This window comes from Heloderma suspectum, chromosome 2, assembly GCF_057233095.1.
Source record: "Heloderma suspectum isolate Gila_16-S chromosome 2, 16-S_ref, whole genome shotgun sequence".
Classification (NCBI taxonomy): domain Eukaryota; kingdom Metazoa; phylum Chordata; class Lepidosauria; order Squamata; family Helodermatidae; genus Heloderma; species Heloderma suspectum.
In genome coordinates this window covers 178,599,711-178,618,094 of record NC_139459.1, presented here as the reverse complement: position 1 = coordinate 178,618,094, position 18,384 = coordinate 178,599,711, and the positions used below count along the sequence as shown (strand labels likewise).

General features: G+C 44.6%; 1 protein-coding gene across 1 annotated transcript in view; it reads left to right on the top strand.

The window, feature by feature from the left end:
- The window catches only part of COL5A3 (collagen type V alpha 3 chain), a 116,463-nt gene that overhangs the window by 45,031 nt on the left and 53,048 nt on the right, over positions 1 to 18,384 (top strand). Inside the window, exons 10-26 of the mRNA XM_084836459.1 lie at positions 379 to 420; positions 1,793 to 1,855; positions 2,093 to 2,167; positions 3,147 to 3,230; positions 4,460 to 4,516; positions 6,072 to 6,125; positions 8,037 to 8,090; positions 8,189 to 8,242; positions 9,853 to 9,906; positions 9,991 to 10,044; positions 11,241 to 11,285; positions 13,744 to 13,797; positions 14,466 to 14,510; positions 15,899 to 15,952; positions 16,850 to 16,894; positions 17,640 to 17,693; positions 18,174 to 18,218. Of these exons, the coding sequence (XP_084692585.1) occupies positions 379 to 420; positions 1,793 to 1,855; positions 2,093 to 2,167; positions 3,147 to 3,230; positions 4,460 to 4,516; positions 6,072 to 6,125; positions 8,037 to 8,090; positions 8,189 to 8,242; positions 9,853 to 9,906; positions 9,991 to 10,044; positions 11,241 to 11,285; positions 13,744 to 13,797; positions 14,466 to 14,510; positions 15,899 to 15,952; positions 16,850 to 16,894; positions 17,640 to 17,693; positions 18,174 to 18,218 (933 nt within the window). The remainder of the gene's footprint in view (positions 1 to 378; positions 421 to 1,792; positions 1,856 to 2,092; positions 2,168 to 3,146; positions 3,231 to 4,459; positions 4,517 to 6,071; positions 6,126 to 8,036; positions 8,091 to 8,188; positions 8,243 to 9,852; positions 9,907 to 9,990; positions 10,045 to 11,240; positions 11,286 to 13,743; positions 13,798 to 14,465; positions 14,511 to 15,898; positions 15,953 to 16,849; positions 16,895 to 17,639; positions 17,694 to 18,173; positions 18,219 to 18,384) is intronic.

Below are 18,384 nucleotides of genomic sequence, written 5' to 3'. Positions count from 1 at the left end.
GGCATCAGTACAAATTAATGTAGATGTATATCACTGTTGTAAATCACCTGTGCATTTGGCCTAACTGTGCCACAACTTGGGCAATTAAGCCACTACTTTTTTCATCTGTGGATTTAATAAGAATATCTGCAGGCCTGCTGCCTGCGCAAGACACTTCTCCATAAGCATATATGTGTTTTTTGCTTTGGAAGTATAAAATCGTGGAAATTTGTGGTATCCTTTCTTTCCGGCACACAAAGGTGGTTTTAAGAGTGTTTAAGGGAAACTAAACTATATCATGTAAGTTTGGGTATATGTGTAAGCTGCATGGATGCACGTCTCCCTCCTTGCTGAGACTGTCAGTGTAAACAGCCCTTTTAAATCCTCTTTTCATTGCAGGGCTGGCGTTTTGATGGGCCAGCTGGATACCCAGGTCCACAGGTAAGGAAGTAATTAATATGGGGTCATCAGCGGGAGGGCTGGTGGATGCTAATCAGGCACACCAGAGGATTCTGTCAGAGAGCTTCAGCTATGGGGCAGTATAGAAATGTAAATAATTATGATGACGATGATGTGTGGTGGCCCCCTTCCTATGGAACTCCCTGCCTTTGTAGGTCAGGCAGGCACCAGCATTCTTGAAATAATAACATCTTTATTTCAGGAAGTCTTCCTTGATTGACTGGCCATGGTTTTATCAGAATTCTGTTCTTTTTTCTCTTTTTTTTTAAATAGTAATTATTTTAACATGATGTTTTATTCTGTTATGCTATTTTGTATTTTATTGTTCACCACTCCAGAATATGTCTAGATGTGGAGCAGTATACAAATGTTGTAAATAAATAAATTCCATAGAGTTCATCACCTGGTGCCACTATTGACTTGATTCTTGCCATGCCTCGCTATGAAATAATGGCACCTTGTGCCATGTCTGACTTTTGGGGACATGCCCACAGTGGCAGTTCTGCACTGATGTTTAGGGTCATGTCAGCAAAATGGGGACATTGTATTGCATGGGCTTCTGAGTGAATTGTTCCACCTATATGGGTTCTGCGATTCTTATGGTCTGGGTCTGTGGGGTTCAGCACGAAATTGGCATAGATGCTCTGAGGCTTTCAAGAATGCCTTAAGTCATCTCTCCCAAGTTACTTCTCCCTTGTTGTCTTCTCATAGCAGGTCACCAATATCCCTAGGCTGAACTGACATAGCTTCCTCTTAGGATATCCTTTCAGTCTCCATTAGAAGAAATGAGCAGAATGGACACCCTAGAAACAAGTGGCAGTTTAGTCTGGTGGAGGAAGAGTCAACCTTGGATGTGGAGTTCAAATCCTGTCTCTCCCACAGACTCCTGTCAACTTCTGTCACTCATTTTCTTAATAAAGTTAATAGTGGACTGTATCTAATCTGCACTTTCAGGGGAGGAGTGAAGTATCAAATCAATATGCCCGTTAACCCAAAACTTTGTCCCAGAAATGCTGAATTCCACAACTTGTGTGTATTTATGTGTATTTGAAGAAGCAGGATAAGTGATGGAGATCTGTATCTAGTTGAATGCCTTATTCTGCAGCTGCTAGTCAGGGAAAAGAGGAACAAGGAGCTATGCACAGCACTGAAGCTTCACCACAAGAGCCCTTGAAATCCTAGGTCCCTGTGCATACTAGAACTGTGTCAGGGACAGCATTGGTGCTGCAGGGGCAGTTCTTACAATGTTAGCTTGGGGTTTTCTGCTGCCACATGGTTTCCATTCGAAAGGGGAATGGAGTGTGGGATTTGAGTGGATGATGTCTCTCTTCATTTTCTGTTTATCTTTTCCCAGGGTGAGACGGGCCCAATGGGACAGGGAGGGCCACCAGGATTTCCGGGAGATCCTGGTGAGCGGGTAAGGAAATCTCTGTGCAATTCAAGGGAAAGGCAAGCTCCTCCTCCAGTCCAGGGATTTCTGATCTTCTCAGACGATGGTGGGGGCAGGGAAGTGAGGTTGAGGAATCACCGGCATGCACCCCTTTCAGTGTGCCTCAGTGCTGGGAGACGAGTCCCAGCTTGACACAGTTTTTTCTTCTTGCCCAGCGTTTCCTGGGAATGATTGACAGGGGGCTTCTCATTTGTTTCTGTGCAGGGACCACCAGGACTCCCAGGTCTTCCAGGAGCTGACGGCATGCGTGGACCTCCTGGGACGATGATTATGTTACCAGTAGGTGATGTAGGGAGATGGGTCTAGTAGTTTGGGGAGCTGAGAGCAAGGGACAGACTTACTAGGAAGTAACAATGGCCAGTCCCTTTGGGAAGTAGATTCCAGAGGAGTGCCATTTTCTGGTCTGGCTGGCACTTAAAGTAAAAAATGAGCTTGCCTCCAGTGCAAGGTGGCATTGCTTTGACTGTGCTCCAGGTGAAAAAATGTCAACACCAAGAATGAAACTGGATTCCAGCTGATGTTCCGGAGGGATGGGGCTAAATAGAGGTGACACCAAGACAACATCAGAAGGGGAAGATGATACTGATTGTTGCTCAGTGTTCAGGAAGATGGGTGCTTTCTGGGCCCATGTGAAGGACAGCCTCACAGAGTTTGATGGGTAATGAGTTGGGCTGAAATGTATAGTTAATCCATCTGTTAAGAAGAGGAAAGTTGCATGTCTTCAGAACTGACCAGCGCAAGCAAAGATAACATCCTGAGCTTTCAACCCCTTAAAGCAAGGGTGGGCAACCTATGTGGGTCTGGGGGCCAATTTCCCCTAACAGAGCCTACTGGGGGGCTGCACCCCTCCCAACCATTGAAATTGATGCTACACCACTGATTTTGCCACCAAAATTCAGTGATATGGTGGCAAATTTTGAGGTGGCATAGGCTGCAAAAATGACCTGCAGGCCATGTGTGACCCACTTCAGCTTTAAATATGTCATTCCTGCCCCCCACCCCACCCTGCCGGCCACATGACAAGCAAGAAAATAGAGGTCCAGGAACTGAAATGGAGAGCTGGCGAAAGGCATGAGCACATTATGATTGTGCCAAGCGGGGATGCTGCCAAAAAAGGGGGCGGGCGTTGTTTGCCACAGAGAGGCCATTTTTGGCAGGGAGTCTTGGGTAACTGTAACATGTGTTCTGGTCAATCTAGCCATGATCTCAGCATCTCACCGTTTCCTTCACTGACTTCCTCTCTTGGATCCATTTCTAGTTCCAGTTTGGTGGTGACTCAGCTAAAGGCCCTTCAGTGTCCTTCCAGGAGGCCCAGGCCCAGGCTATTTTGCAGCAAGCGAAGGTAAGTACTGTGGGCAGACGTGTGTGTGTCTGAATCCTGCTCCTGTTCTGATCACTGTACTTAAGCTCTTTGACTGCTACTAGTTTCTTTTTTCATGCAATCCATTTAGCTTCCCTTCCTTAAACCTTATACTCCTCTCTCCGAGCCTAGATCAGGGGTAGAGAACCTAGTGACCTCCAGATGTGTTGCATTACAAGTGTGATCATCCCTGACCACAGCCTACAGTGGCTGGGGTTGATGGGGGTTGTAGTCCAAAAATCTGGAGGGCACCAGGTTGCCCACTCCTGGCCTAGATACTCCATTTCTTGATCTTGCATTTCTCTGCCTACCTGTTTCCCTCTCTCTGTTCATTCAAATAATAAAATTGCAGGATTCCAAGGGACTTGAAAATCAGGTAGTCCATCACAAAAGATCTCCAAATATCAAACCACATCCACACACCATACAAGAATGACCCTCAATATACTTCCAGGCTGCTTATTAACCCTCACCCTCCCAATTGCCATGGTCATAGAAAAGGGTGTCCTATGCAGAAACGTTGCAGCCTGATTCAAGGAACAGGTTAATAATAAAACAGTATAAGGTCGCTTAGGCAAATTGGCCAGGCCATGTGATATAATATAACATTATAATAAATAAATGAACTATAGAAGAAGAGGAAAGCCCCACTCTCTAGGGTTGCTTGCTGGCCAACTTGATCTGAGGTTAAAGAAAAGTTATTTTTTCTGGTCACAACTAAGGTTAACACCTAGGCTGAGGGTGCATCTGAAGAAAAGATGTCACCCTTTCCAGGATTAATTTAGATTTACAGTGTAGTTGTTCCCTAAGTCTTGGTGAGAGGACACCTGTCCTTTTCCTGTTTGACTAACATGAGGTAGATCAGAATTATGCTTGTTTTGAACTGATGTCAGTACTGAGGCTGAGAGAGAGTCCATCAGCCAAGACCCATGCCTGAGCCTCACATCCCAGGTCCCAGCCAGGCCGCTTAGGCACACAACTGAGGTGTGATCATGAGAATGGAGAGCAATGAAAACATAGCACCCTTTGGCAAAGCCCTTACTTTTGTATTCCTGCCTTTCATCCTGGTTTCAGTTCTACAGGACTGGGCTACCCTGCTATCCAGCCTCTCCCACCCCTTCTTGTTCATTGTACATCATCAGCACCACCACTCTTGGTTCTGTTTAAGTGACTCCCCTGAGACTCATCATTGTGTTTCTTCTCTTCCTCAGCTTTCCATGAAGGGTCCCCCTGGCCCCATGGGCCTTACAGGGCGACCAGGGCCACTGGTGAGTAGATGCCATTCTTTGAAGCTGCTTCATAGATCCTGGGGTGGACGGGAATCTCTTTAGGGAAGGTTTGGACACTCACCATTTTCTCTTCACAGGATTGGCTGTGTATCTGGGTTGGAGTGGTGTGGAAGGTGGAGGTGGAGGGAAGTGACTACATTCTGGAGTTTGCTTTGCTCAGTGTAAAAGACTCTGCAGGAGTAATGTGGGACATGATATCCAGGGGTTTTTCTTTCTCTTTGAGGACATGGGGATGAAATTTTATCTCCTCTGGCAACTGTTTGCACCTCCTTAGGGGTTTTTTTGGGGGTCAAACCACATATGACCTTCACTGCGTAGTTCTGCTCTTGAGTGCAGAGTTGCTGATTCGCCCCCACCTCACACAAATTGCCAGCAACCTCCCCCCCACCTGCAATCCTAGTTTGGGGAAGGTAGGGGGGCCTAACAGTTCACCTCCCATTGCAGTCCCAATCTGGACTGTGGGGGTGGGGTGAGGGGGCATGCCTGCAATTTGCATTGCAAAAAAATACCACTGAAATGAGTGGAATGTTTTATTTGCAAAACATATTGCAGGAGACATTTTCTCTTGATCTGGATTGGAATGGCAGCAGAAGGCGGCAAAGGGTTAATGCCCCCTACCCCTCATACCAGTGTCCCAGTCTGGATTGGTCCCTGCACTGGCAATTTGTGGAGGGAAAAACCTGCACTCAGACAGAACTACACAGTTAAAAGTCATGTGTGGTTTGGCCCAAACTCAGTTTGACAAGTGAAACCTGCAGCAAAATATTGCGCTGCTACCATCCTGGGTTCTAACCTTCTAGCCACGCCTTCTTCCAAGATGTATCATTCTATTCCCCTTCCCTACCCTGTTCTCTGTCCCCCATCCCATGCAGTCAGTCAACACTCCATACCCACTGAGCATGCTCAGTACACATTGGGTTGTTGGGTGTCCTCTGTCCCCACCCTGGCCTGTTAAGGTATTTTTTCCTAAAGGTTTTTTGTACTTCTGCAAACCTTTAGGTCTCCTAAGCCTCCTAATTCCATCCTCCTGTGCATGGATGGTGTCATTTTGGCAACAAAAGGACCCACAGTCACTATGGTAAACACGCTACCGAAACTGGGAACCACACATTTAGCTTCCATCTCCTGCTCAATAACACTTAGCACAATTGATGTCGTCTTGTGATGTCACAATACTCTGTGCTTCTCAATCTTCTGCCATTGGCAGCCAGTGATGTGGAGAGGGGGCATGGAAGCACAGACCACTGTGATGTCACAACAATACAAGGTAAGCTCTACTAGACTTTCAGAGGAGAAGCTAACCATATGGTTGCTGTTTTCAGGGGCAGATATGCAAGTGCATTTTCAAGGGTGGATGTGGATGTACGCCATCTAGTTCTGCCCTGAGACACATTGCTGTGCGGGTATTTCTAGCAATGGCAGTTAGGAGGAGGGTTTTTTTTTCCATCACAAGGCAGCAGTTTGCCAGCTGTAGCTGTATTCTTGATGTTTGGAGAATCTTGAATTAAACCTGCCTATCACATTGCTTTTATAGGGTGTGCCAGGGAATTCTGGACTGAAAGGGGATTCTGGGGATCCAGGACCACAGGTTGGTTGCTGAAGATGAGCATGGTGAGGGGAGTCCTTTGGGATGGAGTAGAAAAATGCCAACCTAAAATCCAGTCTCCCTAAAATCCACTCTTCTTTTTCCTGGGATGATGATGATGATAATTAAACGTGTGGAGAACATGCTAGCCCTTCTATGCCTCTCACTTTAGAATTTATCTAGCCCAATTATCTTGTCAACAACGTTTTTATTTTATGTGCACACGATCCCATGAAGTTTGAACCTGCATCTCTGTGAATAAATCCCCCCCCCCCCCGTAATATAATGCTTACTGGACTGTGCTTGGATTCGGGAGATTCACCTAGACATTTTAAGCTTGCTGGTCTTTTCTGCATGCATTTAGCAGGCTGCTAGGTTCTGGCATTGCTCACAACTGACCAATATGGCTTATTTTTTTCCAGTCAGTTTCTTTTCTTCTCCATCACTATACTTAACATAGGCAGGGACTTGGGTTGGGGTGTGTGTGAAAAGACTCCGACCCCTAAGGAGCAGAATGATCCTGTGGATGTGTCTCCCTCCCCTTTGGGGTTTTTTCCTCATGCTTTGTCCATCCTCCCCACCCACCCAGCAGAAAATTATTTACTTAATTTATTGATTCCTTAGATTTCTATCCTACTTCCAGTATCCCCCAAAGCTTTCAAAGGACCTTATGATTAAAACCAGGATAAAATGCATCCAAAATCATAAAACAAGAATAAACAAAACAAAACAAAAGCACACAAGGCATACAAACACAGCTCCAGGAAAACAATAAGATATAAAAGGCTTCTAAGAACAGGGGTGGGGAACCTGTGGGCCTCCAGTTGTTGCTGGACTATAACTCCCATCATCCCTGACATGGGCTATTCTGGCTCATGGGAGATGGGGACTGATGGGAGTTGGAGTCCAACAATATTTGAGAGCATGCCTTCTCCCTTATCAGCCTGCCCAGTCACTGAGGTCATCAGGTATGTGACCTGAGGTCTGTTTAGAGTCCACTCAGAGTAAAGCTCGTCATGTACTGGTGCTCTTTTCTGAATTCCCTGCCACTTGATGCCATTGCTTTGTTTTCAATGTTTTTATTTAAACAAGCTTTTCCCGAATGACCAGCCATGTTTTTATTGGGTGTAACTTGTTTTTAAAATATGTTTATTCTTTTGTATTTTTATTATTATTATTTTTGCTGTTCACTGCTTGGGAAACTTTTTTGGCAATAGAGCCGTTTATAAATTTTGTAAATTAAATGGAATAAAATAACATCTGGAGGGCCACAGGATTCCCCACTCCTATTCTAACTGCAGGGAGGGAGTTGGCCAGACGAGCCTCTCTCAGCAAGGTATGTCAGACAGCAGGGGCCGCAACAGAGAAGGCCCTTTGACTGGTTGCCCCAGAAGGCAGGCACACCTACAGCAGGCCCCTGGCCTTTCCTATGGATCTGAAGGTATAAGAGGGAGCATATGGGAAGAGGTTGTTTTAAATATGGTTGGTTTTGTTTGTTTGTCACCTTGAATATCGTTTCAGGGAAATAGGCAGGATATAACTTTTCAAAATCAATAAATTATTTAAATACATTTAGATCACTAGGGCCTAGATCACTTAGGTCTGTTTTCGGGCATTAAAGGTTAAAACTATCACATTGAATTAGGCCTATAATCTTGCTGGTAACCGGTGCAATTGTTTTATGTGTTCTCTTTCACTGGTGCAAGTCAGAAATCTAGCTGCTGCATTCTGGACCATTTGCAATTTCTGGTTGCTTATAGGGATAAACATAGTATAAATATTGCCACTGATGGCAAGCCACATGGCAATCGTTCCAAAGGATACAATTTTGCCAACACAGAGATGAATCTCAATGCTGGAAAAAGTAACATGTGAAGCAGTTCTTGATCTCTGTTGTCCCTCTTCTTGTTCTAGGGTTCCCCTGGCATACAGGGATCAGTTGGACCCCCAGGAAAAACTGGAAAGCGGGTAAACCTTTTTGCCTCATCCATGTCTGAGTGACCTTGTGTAGAGATTTTTTTCTCCTACCTTTCCCCCTCACCTTGTCTCTTCTTTTTTTTTTTTAGGGTCGCTCCGGAGCAGATGGTGCCAGAGGACTCCCAGGAGAAACTGGACCCAAGGTTTTCAGAGCTTTATAACGGGGTGGAATTGATGCAAGGGAGACACGCAGCCTAATTGTGGTTTGGCATTTCCTGCAATGACGCAGCGGTGGGGTCCAAGTAGAGCTGAATCAAATGTTGATCAAGGTGTCACTTTCATGTTGAAATTGGCACATTCAGCAGGGGAGGATTTTTTTTTCTTTTTATCCAACAGGTATACAAACTAGGTGAAAATCAAAACTGTTTTGTCCCAGTCTTGGAAACAAAGCACCACTCACAGGAAGTTGTGCAGGGATGCAAGAAGAGTCCTGCTGGATCGGACCCAGGGCACATCTAGTCTAGCATCCTGTTTCCAATGCTGGCCAGCCAGATGCTTCCACAAAACCCTCACAAACAGGACATGGAAGGCAATAGTCTTTCCCTATTGCTTGTCCCTAGCATCTGGTGTTCTGAGAGAGAGATACAGCTTCTGTTCAGAAAGGTCCATTTCATTGCTGGGAAAACATGGTTTCTTCCTGCCTGCCAGCTAACACGCCAAGTATGAGTGTGAGTGCTGGGTGGAATGCAGCTCTGTAGTTGTCAAGAGCGTACAAACAATGGACCCCACTCCTCTCCCCATGTCTGCATCACTTTGTGATATTTAAATAATATTTAATGTCTGTCTAGCACTTCCAGGTGTTTGGATTGCTTCACATGCATTTTCTAGCTGTAATCCTTATAACAACCCTGTAAGCTGTCAGTATTATTCTCCTTCGTATTGCTGATCGTGGGGCAACTGAGGCTGGGCAAGAGCGGCTTGCTTACTAAGGCCACAGTTCATGGTAGAGGTGAGATTCAAACCAAGGATATCCCTCTCTGTGGTACATAATTTTAGAAAATGGCGAGCCGTTACCTATGGCATATGATCTAATAAATGTATTTTAAGGGCACAATCCTTTGCTCATTTAGACAGGAAAAAATTCCTACAAGTCCCAGCATTCTCCAGCTACTTTGACTGGCTGGGGAATGGGACATGTAGGACTTTTTTCAGTCTAAACATGCATAGGATTGTGCCCTAAAACTATTCATACAATTGGAATGCTCCTCTTCCTTCTAAATACAAAAACACATATGGGACCCTTTAGAAATGTGGCAGATCTATCAGCAAGGCAATCTTCCCTGCCCCCACCCTGCAGTATACCACTGCTTCATGAAACTTTTTCTTTTTTATTATTTTTTAAATATAGTTCTTTGAAAGGTGTGATCTTCCCATCCCCTAGTGCTATAGCTCACATTTCGTTTTATGGCTGTGGTTTTTATTGATCACTGATTTTTACCATGGTTGTTGTAAGCCCCCTTGAGGGTTCTATTTGAGGGTGGTAAATATTTTAATACATAAATCACCCCTGATTTGCCTCCACCCCATAAATGTGAATACATGTATGGCTATTCCCCTTGCTGGGTTGCTGTAAGGATGGATTTGATGGTTACAATAAACCTCTTTGCACAAGGAAACGGATGAATGAAATGAGAAACAAAAATAATTAGTGTTTTTTTTACTGAAGCATTTTGGATACAGACAGAGGTACTTACTAGCCATAAGGTTGGGATATTGTTGTTGGTGCTGAAGTTGCTTGTCTTCTTACTTATAGGGTGACCGGGGCTTTGATGGGCTCCCAGGACTTCCAGGAGAAAAGGGGAACCGGGTAAGTATATCCAAATATCTATTATACCAGCGTTATCAATCTATAGTACCATCTTCATTCACTTCTCGCTTTACCCCTATATAGGGAGATCTAGGGAAGCCAGGCCTACCTGGAGCTCCTGGTGAGAATGGTGCTAAGGTAAGCATTGCACCAAGGAATGGGTGGATGAAAACAGATAACTGGGAGCCAGTGTTATTTTCTTTTAGGGATGCAAGGAGCATCCCTAAAGATGATCCCTTCCTCACCCTGGTGACCTCCACAGGTGTTGGACTGCAAATCCCATTAACCACAGCCAGCACAGCCAATGGTCATGCTGGCTGGGAGTGATGGGAGTTGCAGTGCAGTAACTCCGGAGGCAAGGCTGCCCTAGAAAGATACTGAATTGCTCTACATTTAATTACATTGGCCTGAATGATTATAGCTATTTATTGGAACAATAACGGTGTGTGTGTGGGGGACTAAAAAGAAGTGAGTGGTTACAAAAGATTTAGGACGTTGTCAGGACAGTTAAGTTGGCACAGTGTATTAAAACTCAAGACAAAAGGATGAAAAGAATCACTTCAATCAATATGTGGGCTCATTTCATAGATTTATTAGAACAGGAAATACATTATGAGTCTCAAAGCAGGCTCTTTATCATAATTTATATGTGTGGGTTTTCAACTGGCGTTCCAGGGAATCTCCATTCCTTTGAAAGCTTATCAGGGGTTCCGTAGTGAGATCAGTCATGGCAGATGGGCATAGATCTTCTCTTACAATGTGCAATTGTATTAGGTGTGTTCTGTAGATCATGCTCTCTGTTCATATGGGTTGGTTATGGCCTGGTTAGTGCCCAGCATGAACTGAGTGCAAGCCTTAGAATGTATCCCAGAATCCTCTGCCACACACTGGAATCCCATAGTAGACCAGTGATCCACAGAAGACAGGTCAATGTGAAAATTATGCCCAGAAGGAAAACGTTTAAAGAACAAACATTACTTTATACATGCGTGCTTCAAAGCAGAACACACAAGCAAATGGCTGGTTAGCTGTAACTGGAGTAATCTCTAGCTTCTAGATATGCAATATGCCCAGCATATCCTCAGAAATAGGTAGAGGTTGAGGAGGGTGGTGGTGAATGCTGGTCTATAGGCCGAAAGTTGCAGGCTACCACCTCCCCCTTGTGGCTGGAACCTTCATGTTGTATCTTTAAGTGGTTGCTGAGTGTTCCTTCATCAGGTGTTTCTGTCCTTTGTGAGTGTGTGATAGCTGGGGGTGGGGAGATGGCACAGGTGGCTGGGATGCGCACAACCCAATACCCAGGGGGGTCTCTTAGTTCTGCCTTCATTTCACAGGGCTCTGATGGCACGCAAGGCCCCAGAGGACAGCCTGGGGAAGCTGTGAGTATCCGCCCACCAACCAGGTTCTGGAATGGAGTTTAGTCTTTAAGAGTACAACCCTATGCATGTTTGGACATAACAAAGTCCTACACTTCCCACCATCCCCCAGTCAGCATAGCTGGCTGGGGCATGCTGGGAGCTGTAGGACTTTGTTATGTCCAGACATGCATAGGATTGTGCCCTAAGCCATTTTAGTGGGGAGGGAGAGATGGAAGCCGGGGAATCTTTGGGAAACCATCCAGACTCGCTGGAGCCTGAAATGTGAGAAGGCAGGTACAGGTGGGATATCGTAAAGAACCTCAGAATGGCCATACTGGCTGATTTATTTTATAATTCAAAAGAGATGGCGTATTATATTACACAAGTGCACACAGTCAACACATTTTTTGTCTATTCTCTAAACCATCTATGTCTGAACAGTCATTGAAATATGAGCATTCAAGCTTCTATGTGCTATTACCTCAAAGTAATAACCATTGTTTACATTAAAGCAATAACCATCATATGTCTCTCAACACAAATGTCTTGATTTTGGAAAATAAAAGTGATAGGGAGAACTAGACAATGCAAGGCTTGAATATGCTGTTTGCTGCCTTTTAAGAATATATCTTAATTATGGGGGGAAAGAAATTTAGAATTCATTGAATCTTAATGCAATGGACCTTTCAGATCCTTATTTTAATTTTGTAAATATATTTCATTCTAAAAGAACACATATCTAAAAATAAAAAGTATTACAATGTTGGGCCAGATCAAATGTCCCCCTAATCCTGCTTTCTGTCTCTAACAGTGGGTAAACAGAAGTCCTAGGGAAGTTTGTAAACACAGCCTGGTGGAGAGGTAGCCATCCCCTGTTGGTCTGTCCCCAGCATTTGAAGAAGAAAAGATGAGGAGAATTGGGTGGTAAAACTCTTTCTAGACTGTACCACTTCAGGTTGTAGTTAGGTGGTTGGATGCTTGGTCCTTCATGAAAAAACTCTGTGTATGTCAGGATGAAGGCATCTTCTTGGCATGCTACTTTTCTATGTGCAGGGGTTTGTGTGTGCTTTGTGCATGTGTGCGTGTGTGTGTGGGGGCATTCAAATGTGCAACTTTGCCATCTGCTGCCTGAAGTGGCACAGTCCAGGGAAAATTTACCCCCTCGTTTCTGAACACAGAGGCTCTGTTTCTGGCTGCCTTCTAGAATTTGTCTGCTCCATTTTCGAGGCCACTTATACAAAGGGCCAGCTCAAGATCCTGGTGGCTATGAATTCCATAGGTGAATCATATTTCCTTTAAGAAGCACTTCCTTTGGTAAGAACTTGAAAGGGCCATTCTGCAGTCCGTTTTTAAGCACAACAAATGTACAATTGCTACAGCTTTGTCACATGCTATCCAGACGTTTGGCTTTGGGCAGAAGAACTAGAGGTTACATTTAGCACGCTGCCCCTGCCTGTCTGTAAAAGCTAGTAAAACTTACCCAAGGTGGTATGACATTGTGCATTTCCCTACTTATTGGCTGCTGCTGGCAGAGGGCAGGGAAACAGTACACTGTGACATCATAATGTAAGGGGAGGCATGCTACACCTTGCAGTAGCAGAAGGGGGTTACCTTGAATATAATGTCTACCCCTGCCCTTTGAGCTTGTGCTTCTTTTTATTACAGGGGTGGGGAACCTCAGATCTGGGGGCCAAATCTGGCTCTCTTGGGATCCCTATCTGGCCCTCCTGGGTTCCCTAGACGGCCCCATCCCTTTCCCACAACCACTGATCATTTGGGGGTTTCCTGGCTTCTGTGAAGTTTTTCCCCATTCTAAAAGGTTGGAATGCCTCTCCTAGCTTTAAGCTACAACATCCTGGTATTTTTTGTATTGTGCATGTTTGGCACCACCTCTTTGGCACCACCCATCTCTGGAATGTAGCCCCAGAGAACCTCTCCAAAATTGAATTTGGCCCTTGGACCGTATGAGGCTTCCCACCCCTGTGTTATTACAATGTCACATTTCCCCAAGACTAGATGCACTGCATTTTATACTTGAGAAGAATGCCACTTCCCCTGGATAATGCACCTATTGCCACTGCCATTGCCATGTCGAGTACGTGTTCTAGAATGTCCTCAGCACCTACTGTTTGGGGTCAAAAGTAGAAAGTGAAGCATCGGGGCATACATTTTAATCACCGTCATAAGAGGAGGAGGAGAAACTGGAGGCGAAATTACCCATGCCCTTTTACTGCCCAGTTGCTGAAATGATCCAGTAAGTTTACGAAAGCAATAATCTTGAAAGAGCAGCAAGCATTCCCCTTTTGAACATTTCTTCCTGGATGGATCAAGGCTTGTGAAAAGGGTGTTGCAATGAAGATTAAATGTTGACTTGAACATTTTTCTGGGTTGATGTGGAACAGCCCTTAGATTCTTAGAAGACTCCACAAGACACATCATTTAGCTATCACTAACGCATCCATCTTCTTCTTTTTCCTAGGGCATGCGTGGGTTGGCTGGCTCCCGAGGTTCTCCTGGCCCCCCAGGCCAGCCGGTATGAATTCCTTTCCCTCTCCCCTGCCTGTGTGCGGGTAGAACAGAAATGAGCCTGGAATTCAGGCCGGGGATTGGACTAGGTGACTTCTCCTCCCTTTGGACTCTGTAATGTTTCCATCATTGAAGGATCGCATTCAGAAGCAAAATTGAATCCATCTGAATTCAGGCCTTCCTGTTTGCCTTTCAGAACTTGAAACATGACACATTTTGGGCAAGACATGCACCATGATTAAAACTCATCCACCATATTTAAAACAATGCAGACAATACACCATAGTTAAAACAAATCATGGAAGGGAAGGAGGGAAGTGATATGGGAGTTGGGAGAGGAAGAAATTATGTGAGCCCACAGTATACTCCTGATCTCCCAACCGTGACCAGGAGACTGGGAACATAACGTCCTAAGAGGCAGAACTCACATTTCAGTAGCAAAATCCACATCCTTTGCCATCTAGTTCTCAGAACACCTGATATAACTAACATATATTCCCCAAATGGAGACAGAATGCTAATGTTAGAATTTGAATCCACCAGTTTTGGACCTGCAGAAAATGTGTTCAGATGTTAAATGATGATGCAGTTTCATTCTCTGCACTTCTTCAAGTTTGTTTTGTGCAGGAAACTCCCTGTGACTTTTCTGTTTGTGCTGTTCTTTTCATCCCATAGGGTTTCAGTGGCATTGATGGGGCACCTGGACAGAAAGGCAATTTGGTAAGAATGCACAGACAGTGGTTTAGGAGGAGGTCTTTCAACAGGCTTCAGCTTTGGCACTATTCTACAAAGCACTTAGGTTTCAAGTATTTGTTTTGATTGGATTGGCTCCGTGACAATCTATAGTGCAAAGTTTAATATCATCATGCAAGAAGATGCCCCATGGAGTCCAACCCAAGAACATGCCAAACCACAAACCAACCCTTTTAATTTTGGTTTAGTAAACTAATTTTAAAGGATCCAGCGCAGATGGGGTTCAGACACAGCCAGAATTTTATCAGCCTGGCCCAAAGTTTATTCTCTTCATCAGTTGCCTTAATTGGAGGATGCAAATTCAGAAAAAATAATAATAATCCAGCTGAGCCATTCTTCTGTTAGGGTTTATGTGTGTACTTTAATTGTGCACTAAGACATGGGGGAAGTGACTGTATTTATAGCGCAGTGCGTTAGCATGTGATGAGATGGCTGCAGGGTGGATGATGATGATGATTCAAGGCAATTTAAATTAGTAATTTAATTTAAATCATGGAGGGGAAGAAGATTGATTTAAATCAAGTTTTTGATTCTGTAATTCATGGATTTCCTGGTTACTGTAACAAGAGTACGTACTAAGTGGTTGCTGTCACAATTAACACATGCTGCTTTGCAACTAAACGCAGCTTTTGCACTACCTAGGAACATAATCCAAAACCTTTGGTTATACAAGCCACATCCTTTCACATTACAGAATTATGTCTACTTAGAGACAAAGAAGCCAACTGTGGAATAATGAATTTCTGTTTTGCTTTCTCTGCACTTGGAGGGACACTTTCGGTATTTTGAAGATGAAGGCCACAATCCAGCACAGAGTTAAGTCTTTTCGCTGGATTGTGGCCTAAGTTCCCCGAATATTCTAGAAAGTTGGTGCTGCTAATTACGGGGCAAAACGCTGCTGTTGTTTTCTACGGGATGGAAAGTAAGCATCCACACTCTCTGGTTGAATCATAAGTGTTCATAAGTTGACATGATAAATACATATGACCCATTTGTGCTCACATAGGGTAGGGTAATCAGTTCCCGGCCTGTGTGCAGAATGATCAACCCTAGGGAAAATGCTACTCAGCTGCCTCTATGCAATCAACCCCTAGCTCAATCAGACATCTGCTGAAGGGTTAAGAGGAGGGAAATGCAGTCCAGCATCATTGTAGCACCTGTTTCACCAAATGCTCAAGGAACCAGATGTTACCATTTTCCAAGTCTTTCATTCTCCAGATCCCTGTCCCCTCTAGCGATTTTAGTCACAGTTCCACTGCAGAGTGCGTACGTGCTGCTGCCTCTTTCTCTCTGAGATATGTAGCTATATGTACATGCACAGAATACTGACTTGATGCAGGATTTTCTGTCTTCAGGGCATTCAGGGTGAGCCAGGCCCACCTGGGCAGCAAGGAAATCCAGGTTCTCAGGTATGTGGTGTGTGTGTGTGTGTGTGTGCGCGCGCGCGCATGCGCAAACGTGTGTGTCCCAAAAACAACACTTGCTGCTGAGGTTGTTTACAAAAAAGAAAAAGAAAAAAGATCGGTGTGTGTATGTGTGTGGGGAGGGTGATTTTTACTGGGCCTGTGGCACGTTGGGGTTAACCTTTCCCTCCCAACCATGATTCTGATTAAATGCACCCACTCCCTGACTGCTCCTAGTCCTGGAAAGGAAGCTCCCACCAGTGTCTAGTTTGATCCTGATAGTTTACAGGGTGATGACATAATATGAAAATATTGCTCACAAAAAAACCCTCCTAGGCTGTGATAGGAATCTGGCTTCATCCCATCTTTGCAATTGAAATGACAGGCATGCATACCAGCAAACTGAATGCTGGCTCATCCACCAGTTTTGTTCCTCTTCCCCCCCCCCCCCCGGTTCAGATGGGCAATGCATCTGCTTTTTTCTAAAAGCGCTGCCTGACACACTAAATTCACATATTTATCTGTCAGAAAGCACTGCTTCATTTGTTACCATCATTAAAAAAAGAAAGCTTTAAAAAAAAAAAAACAACAATTGCAAATTGCTTTGAAGGTCATGGGGGAAAGAGCTCCTTTGTGACATCATGGGGAGCAGCCAATCAGTGCCAAGCACAGCTTGCTTCTGCTTGAAGCCTTTTTTCTCAGAGTTTGATCCTAGAGAGAAATAGGTATGTCTGAACTGAAAGGGCATTTCCAGAGCAGACTTGGTGCTCTAAAATAGTTAAAATAGTTAAATGTGCCTTCACCTGCAGAAGGGTCATGAATGTACAAGGTATGAGATCCTTCTCCTCCCTCATCCTCTTGTAATGTTTTCCCTATCCCCACTAATCCATCTCTGTCCCCTAGGGTCTGCCTGGTCCCCAGGGTCATGTTGGGCTTCCAGGTGAAAAGGTAAGTTAGAGCCAGGTTGTGTCTAGCTTAACCATAAATCAGTGCCAGGCTGATCCTGTAGCTGGCAGAGGGAATTGGGTGTATTTTGGACTGGGAGTTCTCTAGGTTGTACCAGCGTATACCCTAGTCATCAAGCACTGCTTCTTAGAACCAGGATTCACCCCTTCTTCATGTTTAATGGCAGCTGGGGCAGGGGGGAGGGTCTTTTAATTGGTAATTGTATGTCGTGATGGCCACCAATTTGGATGGATTTAAAAGGGGAATTAGACAAATTCAACAAGGATAAGCCTACCAGTGGCTACCAGTCATGATGGCTATATATTACCTCCAGTAGGAAGGCAGTATGCCTATGTATACCAGTTGCTGGGGAACTTGGGTGCTGTTGCACTCATGTCCTACTTGTGGGTTTCCCACAGGCAGCTGGTTGGTCACTGTCTGAACAGAATGCTGAACTAGATGGATCCTTGCTCTGATCCAGCAGGGCTCTTCGTATGCTCCTAAATTTTTTTTTATATTGGATTTGTTTTTTTCAAACGTTTTGTACATTGTCATGCAGTCCCTAGTGGATGAAGGGTCGTTTATAAATTGTATATATAAGTGAACAAATAAATAGATGGATGGATGGAGAACGTACGGAGCCATCCCTCAACACAAATATCTTAATATCACAGTTCAGGTGTCCCTGCTCTGAGCAAGCCAGGATTCAAATAATGTTTTGCTGATCATCCCTTTCCCTCCCCTGCAGGGTCCACCAGGAAAACCAGGGATACCAGGAATGGCTGGGATGGATGGGCCTCCGGTAAATACCAATGATACTGTAGTAGTCCACCAGTCTGGTAATCAGAGGACACTTGGTGCCTCCTTCTGCAGCAGCTCCAACATCTTGCGGAGGTGGGGGTGGGGCGAGAATAAACACATACACACGTGCAGACCTATATACATATGTAAGAAGCAGTTGTGAATTCAGGTCTTCATTGTAAGAAAAATGTATTCATTTTTCTCCAGATGCCCACATTTGCCATAATGGAACATGAAGGAAAAAACAACCAAAAATTAAAAGAGAATCCCCCTACACTCACACACAAATCTGTCTTCATGTCCCTCTCCTCCACTGATGCTTGCTTTCAACGCTATCGTGTTCACAAGGATGGAGATCTGCTTTTCTGCATCTTCCCAATCTGATGGGTTTCCTTGTGGAGGGGTGGGGCATCTTTAATGAGGCATCACCTCTCCAGTCAACTACATCATCCAATGGTGTCTCTTTTGTATTGCTTTTCAGGGTCATCCTGGAAGAGAAGGGCCAGCTGGAGAGAAAGGAGTCCAGGTAAAACCATGAATCTACCAGGCAGAAATACATGCTAAGGAGGCTCTAAACTAGAGATGGGTATCTCTTCTGATGACCTGTTCCTTCCTCCATGCTAAAACTCAAAGCCAGGCTGGCACATGTTATTAGTTTCTTCAATTTTTAAAAAAGAAGAGAGGGGGGATAT